This window comes from Salvelinus fontinalis, chromosome 13 (genome assembly GCF_029448725.1).
Source record: "Salvelinus fontinalis isolate EN_2023a chromosome 13, ASM2944872v1, whole genome shotgun sequence".
In the NCBI taxonomy this organism is placed as follows: Eukaryota; Metazoa; Chordata; class Actinopteri; order Salmoniformes; family Salmonidae; genus Salvelinus; species Salvelinus fontinalis.
The window spans coordinates 23662677-23676810 of record NC_074677.1 but is presented as its reverse complement, the minus strand read 5'-3'; the positions used below and the strand labels follow the sequence as shown (position 1 = coordinate 23676810).

The following is a 14134-nucleotide window of genomic DNA, read 5'->3' as shown; positions in this document are numbered from 1 at the left end:
GGTACTATACATTACAGACATCTGAGATGAAGGGAGTTATTGGAGCCTTGGGCAGATGACCCCCATTCTGTAAGCGGAAAAACACATCAATCTGATTACAATGATACCAGCCAGCCAGCCGAGTTTGCCAGTTGGGTAAATCAGAACCCAGGCTAGAAATAGTCTAGAAAACAAGTACTTTTGCAGTGCACTATATTTTCACATTTATACTCCATCTAAACATTGATATTTAGACAGAAACAGAAATGAGCTAAACACATATTTCCTTTTTAAGACATTTCATTGAAAAACTTATAAAAAAGGCTTCCAGTATTTCTTTGACAATTTCTCAAAAACAATCTGACGCTTCAATGCTTTCAGATAAAAAATGATTGTTTTTTTAATTTATTTTTTTTACATCTGATCATCTCTACTGGTTAAATGCTCTGTGTCTTGGCTGCTCTACACTCATGATCTACTCATAAAGAACGCTTAGACTCTATCATCTAATTGTCTTCTTTAAACCTGTTGTGCAAGGCATTCAAAGTCATATGCCAAAATCATTTCATATTCTTCTTTTAATCAGAGCATTCCTAACAGTCACACTTAGTCGGTTAGGACATCTACTTTGTGCATGAAACAAGTAATTTTTCCAACAATTCTTTACAGACAGATTACTTCACATATAATTCACTATATCATAATTCCAATGGGTCAGAAGTCTACATACACTAAGTTGACTGTGCCTTTAAACAGCTTGGAAAATTCCAGAAAATGATGTCATGGCTTTAGAAGCTTCTGATAGGCTAATTGACATCCTTTGAGTCAATTGAAGGTGTACATGTGGATGTATTTCAAGGCCTACCTTCAAACTCAGTGCCTCTTTGCTTGACATCATGGGAAAATCAAAAGAAATCAGCCAAGACCTCAGAAAAAAAATTGTACACCTCCACAAGTCTGGTTCATCCTTGGGAGCAATTCCAAACGCCTGAAGGTACCACGTTCATCTGTACAAACAATAGTACGCAAGTATAAATACCATGGGACCACGCAGCAGTCATACCGCTCAGGAAGGAGACGCGTTCTGTCTCCTAGAGATGAATGTAATTTGGTGGAAAAAGTGCTATTCAATCCCAGAACAACAGCAAAGGACCTTGCTGGAGGAAACAGGTACAAAATATCTATATCCACAGTAAAACGAGTCCTATATCGACATAACCTGAAAGGCCGCTCAGCAAGGAAGACGTCACTGCTACAAAACCGCCATAAAAAAGCCAGATTACGGTTTGCAACTGTACATGGGGACAAAGATTGCACTTTTTGGCCATAATGACCATCGTTATGTTTGGAGGAAAAAGGGGGAGGCTTGCAAGCCGAAGAACACCATCCCAACCATGAAGCACACGGGTGACAGCATCATGTTGTGGGGGTGCTTTGCTGCAGGAGGGACTGGTGCACTTCACAAAATAGATGGCATCACGAGGAACGAAAATGATGTGGATAAATTGAAGCAACATCTCAAGACATCAGTCAGGAAGTTAAAGCTTGGTCACAAATGGGTCTTCCAAATTGGCAATGACCCCAAGCATACTTCCAAAGTTGTGGCAAAATGGCTTAAGGACAAAAAAGTCAAGGTATTGGAGTGGCCATCACAAAGCCCTGACCTCAATCCTATAGAAAATGTGTGGACAGAACTGAAAAAGCGTGTGCAAGCAAGGAGGCCTACAAACCTGACTCAGTTACACCAGCTCTGTCAGGAGGAATGGGCCAAAATTCCCCCAACTTATTGTGGGAAGCTTGTGGAAGGCCACCCGAAATGTTTGACCCAAGTTAAACAATTTAAAGGCAATGCTACCAACTACTAATTGAGTGTATGTAAACTTCTGACCCACTGGGAATGTAATGAAATAAATAAAACCTGAAATAAATCATTCTCTCCTCTATTATTCTGACATTTCACAATCTTAAAATAAAGTTTTGATCCTAACTGAACTAAGACAATTTTTACTAAGATTAAATGTCAGGAATTGTGAAAATCTCAGTTTAAATGTATTTGGCTAAGGTGATTGTAAACTTCAGACTTAACCTGTATGTATTGGTCTGTCTGCACCACCCTCTGTAGAGCCGTGCGATTGAGGGCGGTAGTCCACGTCCTGTAGTCCACGTTCAGCTCCTTGGTCTTACTGACATTGAGGGAGAGGTTGTTGTCCTGGCACCACTCTGCCAGGTCTCTAACCTTCTCCATGTAGTCTTGTCAGTGTCTGTGATCAGGCCTACCACCGTCCTGTTGTCTGCAAACTTAATGATGGTGTTGGAGTCGTGGGTGAACAGGTAGTACAGGAGGGGGCTGAGCACACACCTCTGAGGGGCCCCCTGAGCTTAATGGTGTGCTTGGAGGAGACTATGGTGTTGAAAGCTGAGCTGTGAACAGCATTCTCACATAGGTATTCCTCTTGTCCAGATGGGATAGGGCAGTGTGCTGTACAATGGCGATTGTGTCATCCGTGGATCTGTTGGGGCGGAACGCAAATTGCAGTGTCAAGTAAGGTGGAGCTCAAAGAAATAGTCAGGTTACCTTTGCTTGCTTGGGTACAGGAACAGTGGTGGACATCTTGAAGCATGTGGAGATTATAGACTGGGACAGGGAGTGGTTGAGTATGTCCATAAAAGTCTTACTCACATCAGCCACAGATATGGAGTGTATGTCTGTGTGTGTGTGACTGACCTGACACTTCTTGCAGCTGTACTTGTGGGTCTCTTGGTCATCGTCTTCATCATCAGTGTTGTCACTGCTGTCCACTGAGATGCCAATCTTCCTGGTGAACTCCTCCCTCTCCTGCTCGTCCATCAGGGCTATATCCTTCGGAACACACAACCACAAGAAGTTGAGCAATAACACCAATATGGACCTAGTGTCAATCTCTATCTTGCTCTGTCATTTTTTAGATTTTGCCAAATATTTGGTCATGTCGCGACGCTGAAACACAAAAAAGGCTCTGATGACACCTCCCTTACTGGATCCGCCCACATCTTCATCACTGGTTCTGCCACTTGGGTGGGGGACAAACGACTGGTTGGATAGGATATCATGCATCCAATCACCACCCCCAGCAGAGGCAGAAGGCGGGCCATCAATCAACCAGGAAGAAGTCAGACCAACAGTAGAGGTTGATTGGGTTAAATTGATGGAAGGTTTAAACTTAGAGAACGCATAGGCATAGTCGCTGATAATATATTCACAGAGACAGCTTGCCGCATTCGCTGACAAGAATAGAAATGTAAACTGAGCGTTAAGGCTGACTTGGTCCCCCAGAGTATATAAGAAGCATGCTGTCCAAAAAAAATTGTGTGGTAGTGCGACTTGACTTATCACTAAACTCGTGATACTTCAAACTATCATCAACCTAAAAGGTCATATCTGGCTTTCATACTCTAGAACAATTGTATCTCTTGACTTCTGATTTATGAATGAGACATATTGAGTCAACTACCCCGTACACCCCTCGCGCTGAATATATCCACCAAGCTGGAGTGGATGAAGGGCGTAGTGGGTGCTATGAAGGGTGTTGTTCTCGACTTCTAGTAGGAGAAACAGATACATATCTGAATTTCATACTCTAGAACAATTGTACCTTTTGACCGCTGGTTTTTGGGCGAGACCTACTGAGTCAAGTATACCGCACACTCTTAGGGGTGTCACACAGGGTCTTGAACTACGATAGCAGTCTCGTTACTAATCAGAAAAAATATACAAAAAAATAAAAAGTCCATGGTACAACTTCTAGCAGGAGGAACAGATACTGAAGTGATTGGCTAAACCGGTAGAGCAATTGTGAGTTGAAGAACATACTCTCCGGGACCCAACCAGGTCGACCTACGCTAAGGTAATTAACTGCTTGTTGTAATACATAGATAAGGCATTGAGAGTTCAAGTGTTTTTTGATGATTATTGATGTTTTATTGGAAAGACGTAAAGAAACTGTAATGACATGTATAACTGTGTGCTTTGCAAACATTGAATAAAAAGTAGAAATTAGACCCAAAACCCTAGAGGAGAAAACATCTGACACTCCAAGATCGAGGGGAACAAGTCTAGTTTCTACACAAAAGACAATTTAAAGGATTGGACAACCAACTCATTTATATTGTAAAAGGTAAAGTTATTCTGTATTAATATTCAAGCAATATTAACCGACGGGTATAGGCATTAAATCGTAAATCGTTTGTCTAGATCAGGGGTGTCAAAGTCAAATGGACGGAGGGCCAAATAAAAAATTTAGCTACAAGCCGAGGGCCGGACTGTTCGAAAATTTTTTAAATGACGCATATAGTCTAGTGAACCTAATTGAACCTACTGAAAACCTAACAAATATATTCCAATATGATCAGATAAATAAAGCAATATTTTCTTATGGCTCTGTCAGTAATCTTTAATTTTCAACAGACACAAAAGACAAATTTCCTTTATATAAAAATCCCCATAACATGAACATTAAATGAAAGAAACCGGTATTCAAGGCACCATCAGTAGCCTATATTTTCTATTTTAGCAAAAGTGGGCTAAATTTACTTCAAAGAAAAAAACAATAATAGCAATTTTCTATCATCCACTCAACTGAAATATTTTTAAAATATAATTGGATTGAAATACAATAAAATAAAGTGCAAAAATCTATTAATCAAAAACAACACTTTGTTTAAGGAGAAGTAACATGCAGTGAAAACAAATATTAAACTTGAACTTTTAAACTTGAACTGAGTAAAAACTCTAAATATGTGATTGCACAGTAATGTTCACTTGTTTGAGGTTGAGGGTGATACTTGGTGGTGTCCCATCTTTTCCACAAGTTCATCAATGTTCAGGGTAAGGCTCTGAGCTGAGGAAATCCTCAGAATTGAGTGGAGGTGTTCAGCAGTAAGTCGACTTCTGTGTGATGTTTTGTTCAGGTTCATCAAAGAAAACAGTTGTTCACACAGGTATGTGCTGCCAAACATAGACAACGTTTGAGCAGCCTGGATGCGCAGCTGGGGCATTGTGTCGGGGAGGAAACGGGCGAACTCCGCAGCACCCACTGCCGCATATTTTGCCCTCAGTGCATCATTGCATTGGAGGTCAATCAACTCCATTTGGAGGTTTGGTGGTGAGCTTTCCACGTCAACAGCAAATGGGTTACCGAGCAGTTCCAACCTGCTTTTTTGTGCTTCAAAGTCAGCAAATCGGCGTCGAAAGTCAGCGGCAAGCATACCTATTTTATCAGCCAACTGTGCGCTCGGGAACGCACTGGTAGAGAGCTTCTCTTTCATGGTCTGGCAGCTGGGAAAGTGGCTCAAATTTTCTTTCCGCATCTGCGTCTCCCACAGAGTCAGTTTGGTTTTAAATGCCTTCACTGTACTGTACATATCAGAGATGACATGATCCCGACCCTGCAGCTGCAAGTTCATTGCATTCAGATGACTCGTAATGTCACACAGAAAAGCCATTTCACACAGAAACATTTCGTCTCGGAGTTGTGTTGTGTCTTTCCCTTTGCTGTCCAAGAACAGACAAATCTCCTCACGAAGCTGGAAACATCTTTGAAGCACCTTTCCCTGGCTTAGCCATCGCACCTCTGTGTGATAAGGCAAATCACCATGCTCCGTTTCTAACTCCGTCAGAAATGCCTTGAACTGGCGGTGATTCAAACCTTTGGCTCTGATAAAGTTAACTGTGCGCGTGATGATGCTCATTACATGCTCCATTTTCAAGGCTTTACCGCACAACGCTTCCTGGTGTATGATACAATGATAAGCTGTCAGCTCACCTGTCGCGTTTTCCTCTTGCATCTTTTCCCGTATCTTCGCCACCAGTCCGCTCCTGTGTCCACACATCGCAGGTGCTCCGTCGGTTGTCAAACCCACGAGTTTTTCCCAAGGCAGCTCCATCTCATTTACACATCTTGACACCTCTTCATACAAATCATGCCCCGTAGTTGTGCCATGCATAGGACGTAAAGCCAAAAACTCCTCTGTCACGCTTAGGCTGGAGTCCACTCCGCGGATGAAAATTGACAACTGGGCAATGTCAGAAATGTCGGTGCTCTCATCCACAGCCAAGGAATATGCAATGAAATCTTTTCCCTTTTTCACAAGCTGCTCTTTTAGATTGATGGACAACTGGTCTACTCTCTCGGCAATGGTGTTTCTGCTCAGACTCACATTTAAAAAGAGTTGCCTTTTTTCTGGGCAAACTTCGTCACAAACTTTAATCATGCAGTTTTTGATGAAATCCCCCTCCGTAAATGGCCGGGCTGATTTAGCGATCTCTTCTGCCAAAATAAAACTGGCCTTGACAGCAGCCTGGCCTTGTGATTTGGCTTTTTTGAACAGAGCCTGTCGAGATTTGAGGCCTCGTTTTAATTCCTCTGCCTTTTGTAGCCTTTGTTCCATGTCCATATTCTTGTTTTTGTCCGCGTGTTTCGTTTCATAATGTCGTCTCAGATTATACTCTTTCAGTACCGCCACACTTTCTCCACACAGAAGACACACAGGTTTTCCAGCTACCTCCGTGAACATATACTCCGACTCCCACCTTGTTTGAAACCCCCGGTTCTCAGTGTCCACCTTCCGTTTTGCCATTTTTGATGGGTATCTGAAAGTTAATTTTACTGTGATGCTGACGACTGCTGTGCCAATAAATATTGAAATGAAGCAGCCTACTGCTCGGTGCGTCACCGTTGCATTGTGGGAAATGTAGTATTGGTGCGTGTAAAAGATCTGCGGGCTGCCGGCTTGCTGCGGTCTGCGGGCCGGTTCTAATAATAAATCAAGATCATCCCAGGGGCCGTAAAAAACCTTCTCGCGGGCCGGATGTGGCCCGCGGGCCTTGACTCTGACATATGTGCACTAGATCTATATTTTCACATGAACAATAGCCTATTGAAAACCAAACTGCACTCATTCAGGCCACACTTTAATACGCAAATAACCACGGCTCTCTAATGAGTGTAAACAGAAAGGAAGGGAGAGGGTTTACCCCCCCCCCCCATCTGTCCACGTTAAGCAGATCATGAATTATTAAGCAAGTGAGGGGTTTTGTAGTGTCGAATTTAGTCAGGAGAAAAAAAACAATTGCTATTTTGATACATGAGGCCTTATTTGATCTAATAGAAGTTTCGTATTACTTAGGTTGTTACGAGTGTACTGATATAAGTGTGATGCACGTGACTTCACAGCAACTTTGAGGGAAAAAAACGTAATGTAGCGACCCGTACAGACAGCTGTGCGTTATATGTTAGGCTAGTAGGTGGTTGTGTTGTACTGACCAGTACCCAGTGTTCGCGGGGTCCGACATGTCAATCAACCTGCTATCTGCCAATCACGGGGATGCCTGGAATGTTCTGATGCCGGGCATCCTGGCGGTTGGCGGAGTGGCGTGGAGGGGGTTGGGCAGGGGGATGGAGCATTGGAAGTTAAGACCAGGTTCAGCCTTTGTTCTCTCTCTTACGTCTGGGCTTCACAAGAGAAGGTCACGGTTGGCTTGTGGGTTATCTTCCATTTATTTGGCGTGGGCTACGGCCAAACAGTAGCCTGTGTAAAGTTGGTTTAATAAACCGTCAATTCGCAAACTCAACCCTCTGTCTGGACAATTGTTCTTATGATCTAGTCAGGTCATTACAGTAATATCAGAATTGTCCCTATAGAAATTCGAGACGTCTATGCATATTCATTAGGCTAGCATAGCATCTCACTCTTCATTGAATACAGGCAGTTGACGTTAACACTCTCATTTAAAAAAAAACGAGATGTATCCACCAATCCAAAGACAGGAATAAGCAGTAGCTTGACAGCCAACCATTCAACTCTGCGATCAAGGAATCCCATTGTTAGGGCGGATCAGAGAAATATATTTAGTTAGGCTAACTTTTACAATTTTGAATGTTCTTCTAATTCTAGACATTCAGTTAAATATTCCCCATGTAATGTTAATGGGGAGCTAACATGGCTGCCATACAATGTTGAAGTGTAAAGTAAATGCATCAAATAGCATTAACTGCATTGGCACAACTCTAAATACATGGCTGTGGGGAGGATATACAGTGCATTCTGAAATTATTCAGACCCCTTGACTTTCTCCACATTTTGTTACCTTACAGCGTTATTCTAAAATGGATTACATTGTCCCCCCCCCCCCCCCCTCAATCTACACACAAAACCCCATGACAAAGCAAAACCCCAGTCTGAAGTCCTGAGGGCTCTGGAGAAGGTTTTCATCAAGGATCTCTCTGTACTTCACCCCGTTCATCTTTCCCTCGATCCTGACTAGTCTCCCATTCCCTGCCGCTGAAAAACATCCCCACAGCATGATGCTGCCACCACCACCATACTTAACCATAGCGATGGTGCCAGGTTTCCTCCAAACGTGAAGCTTGGCATTCAGGCCAAAGAGTTCAATATTGGTTTCATCAGACCAGAGTATCTTGTTTCTCATGGTGTGAGTCCTTTAGGTGCCTTTTGGCAAACTCCAAGTGGGCTGTCATGTGCCTTTTACTGAGGAGTGGCTTGTCTGGCCACTTTACCATAAAGGCCTGATTGGTGGAGTGCTAGGCCCTTCTCCCCTGATTGCTCAGTTTGGCCGGGCAGTCAGCTCTAGGAAGACTCTTGGTGGTTCCAAACATCTTCCATTTAAGAACGATGAAGAAAACTGTTCTTGGGGACCTTCAATGCTGCAGACATTTTTGGTACCCTTCCCAAGATGATTTAATACATTTCAGAATAAGGCTGTAATGTAACAAAATGTGGAAAAAGTCAAGGGGTCTGAATACTTTCCGAATGCAGTCATTGGCAGAGACACAAGCATCTCGTCATTATATCCAGAGTCTCTGGTGTACAGTTGAAGTTGGAAGTTTACATACACTTAGGTTGGAGTCATTAAAACTCATTTTTCAACCACTCCAAATTTCTTGTTCACAAACTATAGTTTTGGCAAGTCGGTTAGGACACCTACTTTGTGCATGAAAGAAGTAATTTTTCCAACAATTGTTTACAGAGATTATTTCACTTATAATTCACTGTAATCACAATTCCAGTGTGTCAGAAGTTTACATACACTAAGTTGACTATGCATTTAAACAGCTTGGAAAATTCTAGAAAATGTCATGGCTTTAGAAGCTTCTGGCTAATTGACATAATTTGAATCAAAAGAGGTGTACCTGTGGATGTATTTCAAGGTCTACCTTCAAACTCAGTGCCTCTTTGCTTGACATCATGGGAAAATCAAAAGAAATCAACCAAGACCTCCCCAAAAAAATTGTAGACCTCCACAAGTCTGGTTCATCCTTGGGAGCAATTTCCAAAGGCCTGATGGTACCATGTTCATCTGTACATACAATAGTACACAAGTATAAACACCATAGGACCACGCAGCAGTCATACCGCTCAGGAAGGAGACGCGTCCTGTCTCCTAGAGATGAACGTACTTTGGTGCGAAAAGTGCAAATCAATCCCAGAACAACAGCAAAGGACCTTGTGAAGATGCTGGAGGAAACAGATACAAAAGTATCTATATCCACAGTAAAAAGAGTCTTATATTGACATAACCTGAAAGGCCACTCAGCAAGGAAGAAGCCACTGCTCAAAAACCGCCATAAAAAAGCCAGACTACGGTTTGCAACTGCACATGGGGACAAAGATCGTACTTTTTGGATAAATCTGGTCTGATGAAACAAAATAGAACTGTTTGGCCATAATGACCATCATTATGTTTGGATGACAAAAGGGGGATGCTTGCAAGCAGAAGAACACCATCCCACCGTGAAGGACAGGGGTGGCAGCATCATGTTGTGGGGGTGCTTTGCTGCAGGAAGGACTGGTGCACTTCACAAAATAGATGGCATCATGAGGCAGGAAATGTATGTGGATATATTGAAGCAACATCTCAAAACATCAGTCAGGAAGTTAAAGCTTGGTCGCAAATGGGTCTTCCAAATGGACAATGACCCCAAGCATACTTCCAATGTTGTGGCAAAATGGCTGAAGGACAACAAAGTCAAGGCATTGGAGTGGCCATCACAAAGCCCTGACCTCAATCCTATAGAGCATTTGTGGGCAGAACTGAAAAAGCATGTGCGAGCAAGGAGGCCTACAAACCTCACTCGGTTACTCCAGCTCTGTCAGGAGGAAGGAGCCAAAATTCACCCAACCTATTGTGGGAAGCTTGTGGAAGGCAACCCGAAATGTTTGAACCAAGTTAAACAATTTAAAGGCAATGCTACCAAATATTAATTGAGTGTATGCAAACTTCTGACCCACAGGGAATGTGATGAAAGAAATAAAAGCTGAAATAAATCATTCTCTTTACTATTATTCTGACATTTCACATTCATAAAATAAAGTGGTGATCCTAACTGACCTAAGACAGGGCATTTTTACTAGGATTAAATGTCAGGAATTGTGAAAAACGGAGTTTAAATGTATTTGGCTAAGGTGTATGTAAACTTCCGACTTCAGCTGTAGATGTGATCTACATATGAACACTGCATTACATAAACATTTAATTGCATAAAATAGGTGTGGCCTCCAAACTTTAATACATAGCTCTATTGAATCAGAAAAGGTTAACAAGCATTTTTTCACAGCTTGAAAGGGAACAGCACACTTCGGTGGTTATTCAGACAATATTTATTGTTCAAGATGATAAACCTGATATGTCAATAATTAATTAGTCATAATCCCTGCATGGCATTGACTGACATTCAATATAAGCAGTCAACCAGGTTCTGTGCATTTCACAGAGCCAATGCCAATATTAAATGTCAGGAAGCAGTTTGATCAAATACAGGCCCACTGCCTATTGAAATGCATAACCTTGCACTTGTCAGTAGCCATGTTATAGGCTGAGAAACAAGTTAGCATGGTTAAAACTTCCCACATTCTTTTTACATGGTTTTTAGATGACTTCGGGCATCAGCAAACACCTCAAATCTGCAAGATGGCTCTAAAAGAAATCTTAATTACTAAAACAGGGAGCAGTCAGGCCATTGGAAACTCTACCAGCAGCTCATGTCAATATTTTACCCACAACTTTTCAGACAGCAAAAGATTGGTACCAGACATCAGCCCAGGCATTTAACACACCGGCCCATTTCGTTCAATGCCCCCATCCTGGCCAATTTCTTTCCTCAAGGCCCTCATTACTAGCCAAATAACAATTTTGCACTACATTGACAAGCGCCATTGGCAGAAAAACAGACCAGGCCATCTGGCATTTGCCCAAACTGCCCTATGGTTCACCACTTCAAATATAACCCATACTGTACATGCAGGAGATAACTTCATTAATGTGGTTGTTCTAGAACAACATAAATGGCATGCATTTTTTTTCAACAACCAGATACCCCAGCGTAATCAGTCAGTCATACCTGGATATGATAAAAATCAGGGCTCCCTGATTATTCCGTTTTCATATGGGTTGCTGAGAGGGAGAAATCGAACTGGCTTCCACTCTCATCTCAAAGCCTTTCAAGCCATATAGCAACATTTACAAGTCCTCTGAAAACACCAGCTGATAGGCATAGAAAGCACAGCCAGTGATAGCAAGGCCAGGGTCACACAGGCCCCAGGTCATTCTAAGACTGTTCATACCTAAAAAATTTACAATTTCCAATAGGTAATCCCTACCACTACAATTTGTCACTACTACACTGGTAGAAGAACTGTTCTCCAGTCTTTTCAAAAGTATTGTAAACAGTAGGGCATCTGACTACAACGTCCATCTTGAGTACTGCCATCATGTCCGTAAGAGTATAGCAGTCCTCTCAGGAGGTTCATTTGCTGAGAAGAAAAACAGTAGTTAACACAAAGGGAATTCAACTCGAAGACAACATTCATTTAATTTACCGGTTTAAGAAAAATAACAGTACAATCATTAGCTAGGTAAAAGCCCATAGCAGTAAAACCATTCAGATTTCACAAACTTTCCTTATCACCCTTTCAGTTAAGATAATGTTTAAAGCTCCAATACATTTCATTTTTAAAACAAAAAACAGCAAAAACACAAGTAATTCAGTCGAAAAGCATGAGTGCATCAACACTGCATTTTTAGTGAACACTGCAATAAGTATGCCTTGGGGTAGTATCCCTTTCTTTCCCTCGCTCAGCATATGAGATCATTGGGGTTCTAGTTACCACTTCACCAACCCCAGACAGAGTTGTAGTGTAAAGAGGGCATCTTTAGGTCAGAAGACCACAGGAAATTGCATATTTTAAAAACACTGCAATATCTTATAAAAGAAAAGTGATAATACAAAAAACATTCAAAAATGTTAATATATAAAAAATAAATTCATCTTCTCCATGATGTCGCTGCACTGTTTAGAAATAGTGTTTATAGTAGACAATACAAAACTCAATGAATTATATATTAAAAAATAATTTTGGTCTTTCCAAAATAGTTTCAGTGTCAGATAACAGATGAATGACATTTAGCTCTTTAGATGTGTTATTTAAACAACTGTCATAACTGTTGTCTGAAATATTTAGTCTAGCATATGATTTTCACAGTAGCTCTGAGGTTTGTATTACAATGTTAGGCTTTATCATCTCCCACTAGTATCAACCTTACAGTGGAACAGACTGGTTCCCTTGACAACACATCAAACACCTATCTCAATCACATAGGGCCTACAGTACACAAGCTGCTTGCTATTTCTATACACTGACTGAAGAAACACACCAGGTGAATCCAGTTGAAAGTTATGATCCCTTATTTCTATCACTTGTTAAATCTAATTCAATCAGTTTAGATGAAGAAGCAGAGAACAGTTAAAGAATGATTTTTAAACTTTGAGACAACTGAGACATGCATTGTGTATGTGTGCCATTCAGAAGGTGAATGGGCAAGACACAAAATAACATTTAAGTGCCTTTGAACGGGGTATCGTAGTAGGTGCCATACGCACCGGTTTGTGTCAAGAACTGCAACGCTGCTGGGTGTTTCTTGTTCAATAGTTTCCTGTGTGTATCAAGAATGCTCAACCCACCAAAGGACATCCAGCCAACTTGACAACTGTGTGAAGCAATGGAGTCAACACGGGCCAGCATCCCTGTGGAACGCTTTCAACACCTTGCAGTCATTGCCCGACAAATTGAGGCTGTTCTGACGGCAAAAAATATGATATTGGTGGAGTTGTCAACACCATTCTTCACTCCTTTGGTCCACCTTCCATTAGGTCCCATCAGGTTGCCCTTACTACCCTCTGATTGGACGAGGGTCCAGGTTGGCCACCAGTAGTTCTTCTCATGGTTTAGAAGACCACACATACTGAATGTTTCAATAATGTTGCAAAAAAAGGTAAACTTAAATCAAACGAAAAAATTATCATGAAATGGCATGAAGGTGAAAGTCATTAAAATTAGCATCACCCAAACAGATATACTCCCTGTCAAATATTTCTGCTTCAAAAAAAGGTGAGGGTGAAGGAAGAGCAGGAGGAAGGGAGATAAAGACAATGTTTTGCCAACTAGTAGTGTATGATTCACGGATCGGGAAGTGGGATCTCTCAGTCAGTGCAAGGTGGTAGAGGTGGAGGCGGCATGGGGAGCTGGAGGACTAGAGGAGGGGAAGAAGCGGGTGGTAGGGGTGGTGGAGTGGGGGGCTGGAGGACTAGAGGAGGGAAAGAAGCAGGTGATAGGGATGGTGGAGTGGGGGGCTGGAGGACTAGAGGAGGCGAAAAAGCGGGTGGTAGGGTTGGTGGAGTAGGGGGCTGGAGGACTAGAGGGGAAGAAGAAGCGGGTGGTAGGGGTGTTGGAGTGGGGGGCTGGAGGACTAGAGGAGGCGAAAAAGCGGGTGGTAGGGGTGGTGGAGTAGGGGGCTGGAGGACTAGAGGAGAGGAAGAAGCGGGTGGTAGGGGTGTTGGAGTGGGGGGATGGAGGACTAGAGGCGGAGAAGAAGCGGGTTGTAGGGGTGGTGGAGTGGGGGGCTGGAGGACTAGAGGAGGGCAAGAAGCAGGTGGTAGGGGTGGTGGAGTGGGGGGCTGGAGGACTAGAGGGCAAGAAGCGGGTGGTAGGGGTGTTGGAGTGGGGGGCTGGAGGACTAGAGGAGGAGAAGAAGCGGGTTGTAGGGGTGGTGGAGTGGGGGGCTGGAGGACTAGAGGAGGGGAAGAAGCAGGTGGTAGGGGAG

General features: G+C 42.6%; 1 protein-coding gene across 1 annotated transcript; it reads right to left on the bottom strand.

The window, feature by feature from the left end:
- Nucleotides 1-351: 351 nt before the first annotated feature.
- Nucleotides 352-6285, bottom strand: LOC129868288 (general transcription factor II-I repeat domain-containing protein 2-like). The gene is made up of 2 exons (XM_055942125.1): nt 2705-6285; nt 352-2489 (listed from the first exon to the last, which is right to left on the bottom strand). Exon 1 carries the CDS (start codon nt 6226-6228, stop codon nt 4774-4776), a length of 1455 nt encoding a protein of 484 aa, XP_055798100.1. The 5' UTR covers nt 6229-6285; the 3' UTR covers nt 352-2489; nt 2705-4773.
- Between the last annotated feature and the right edge of the window lie 7849 nt (nt 6286-14134).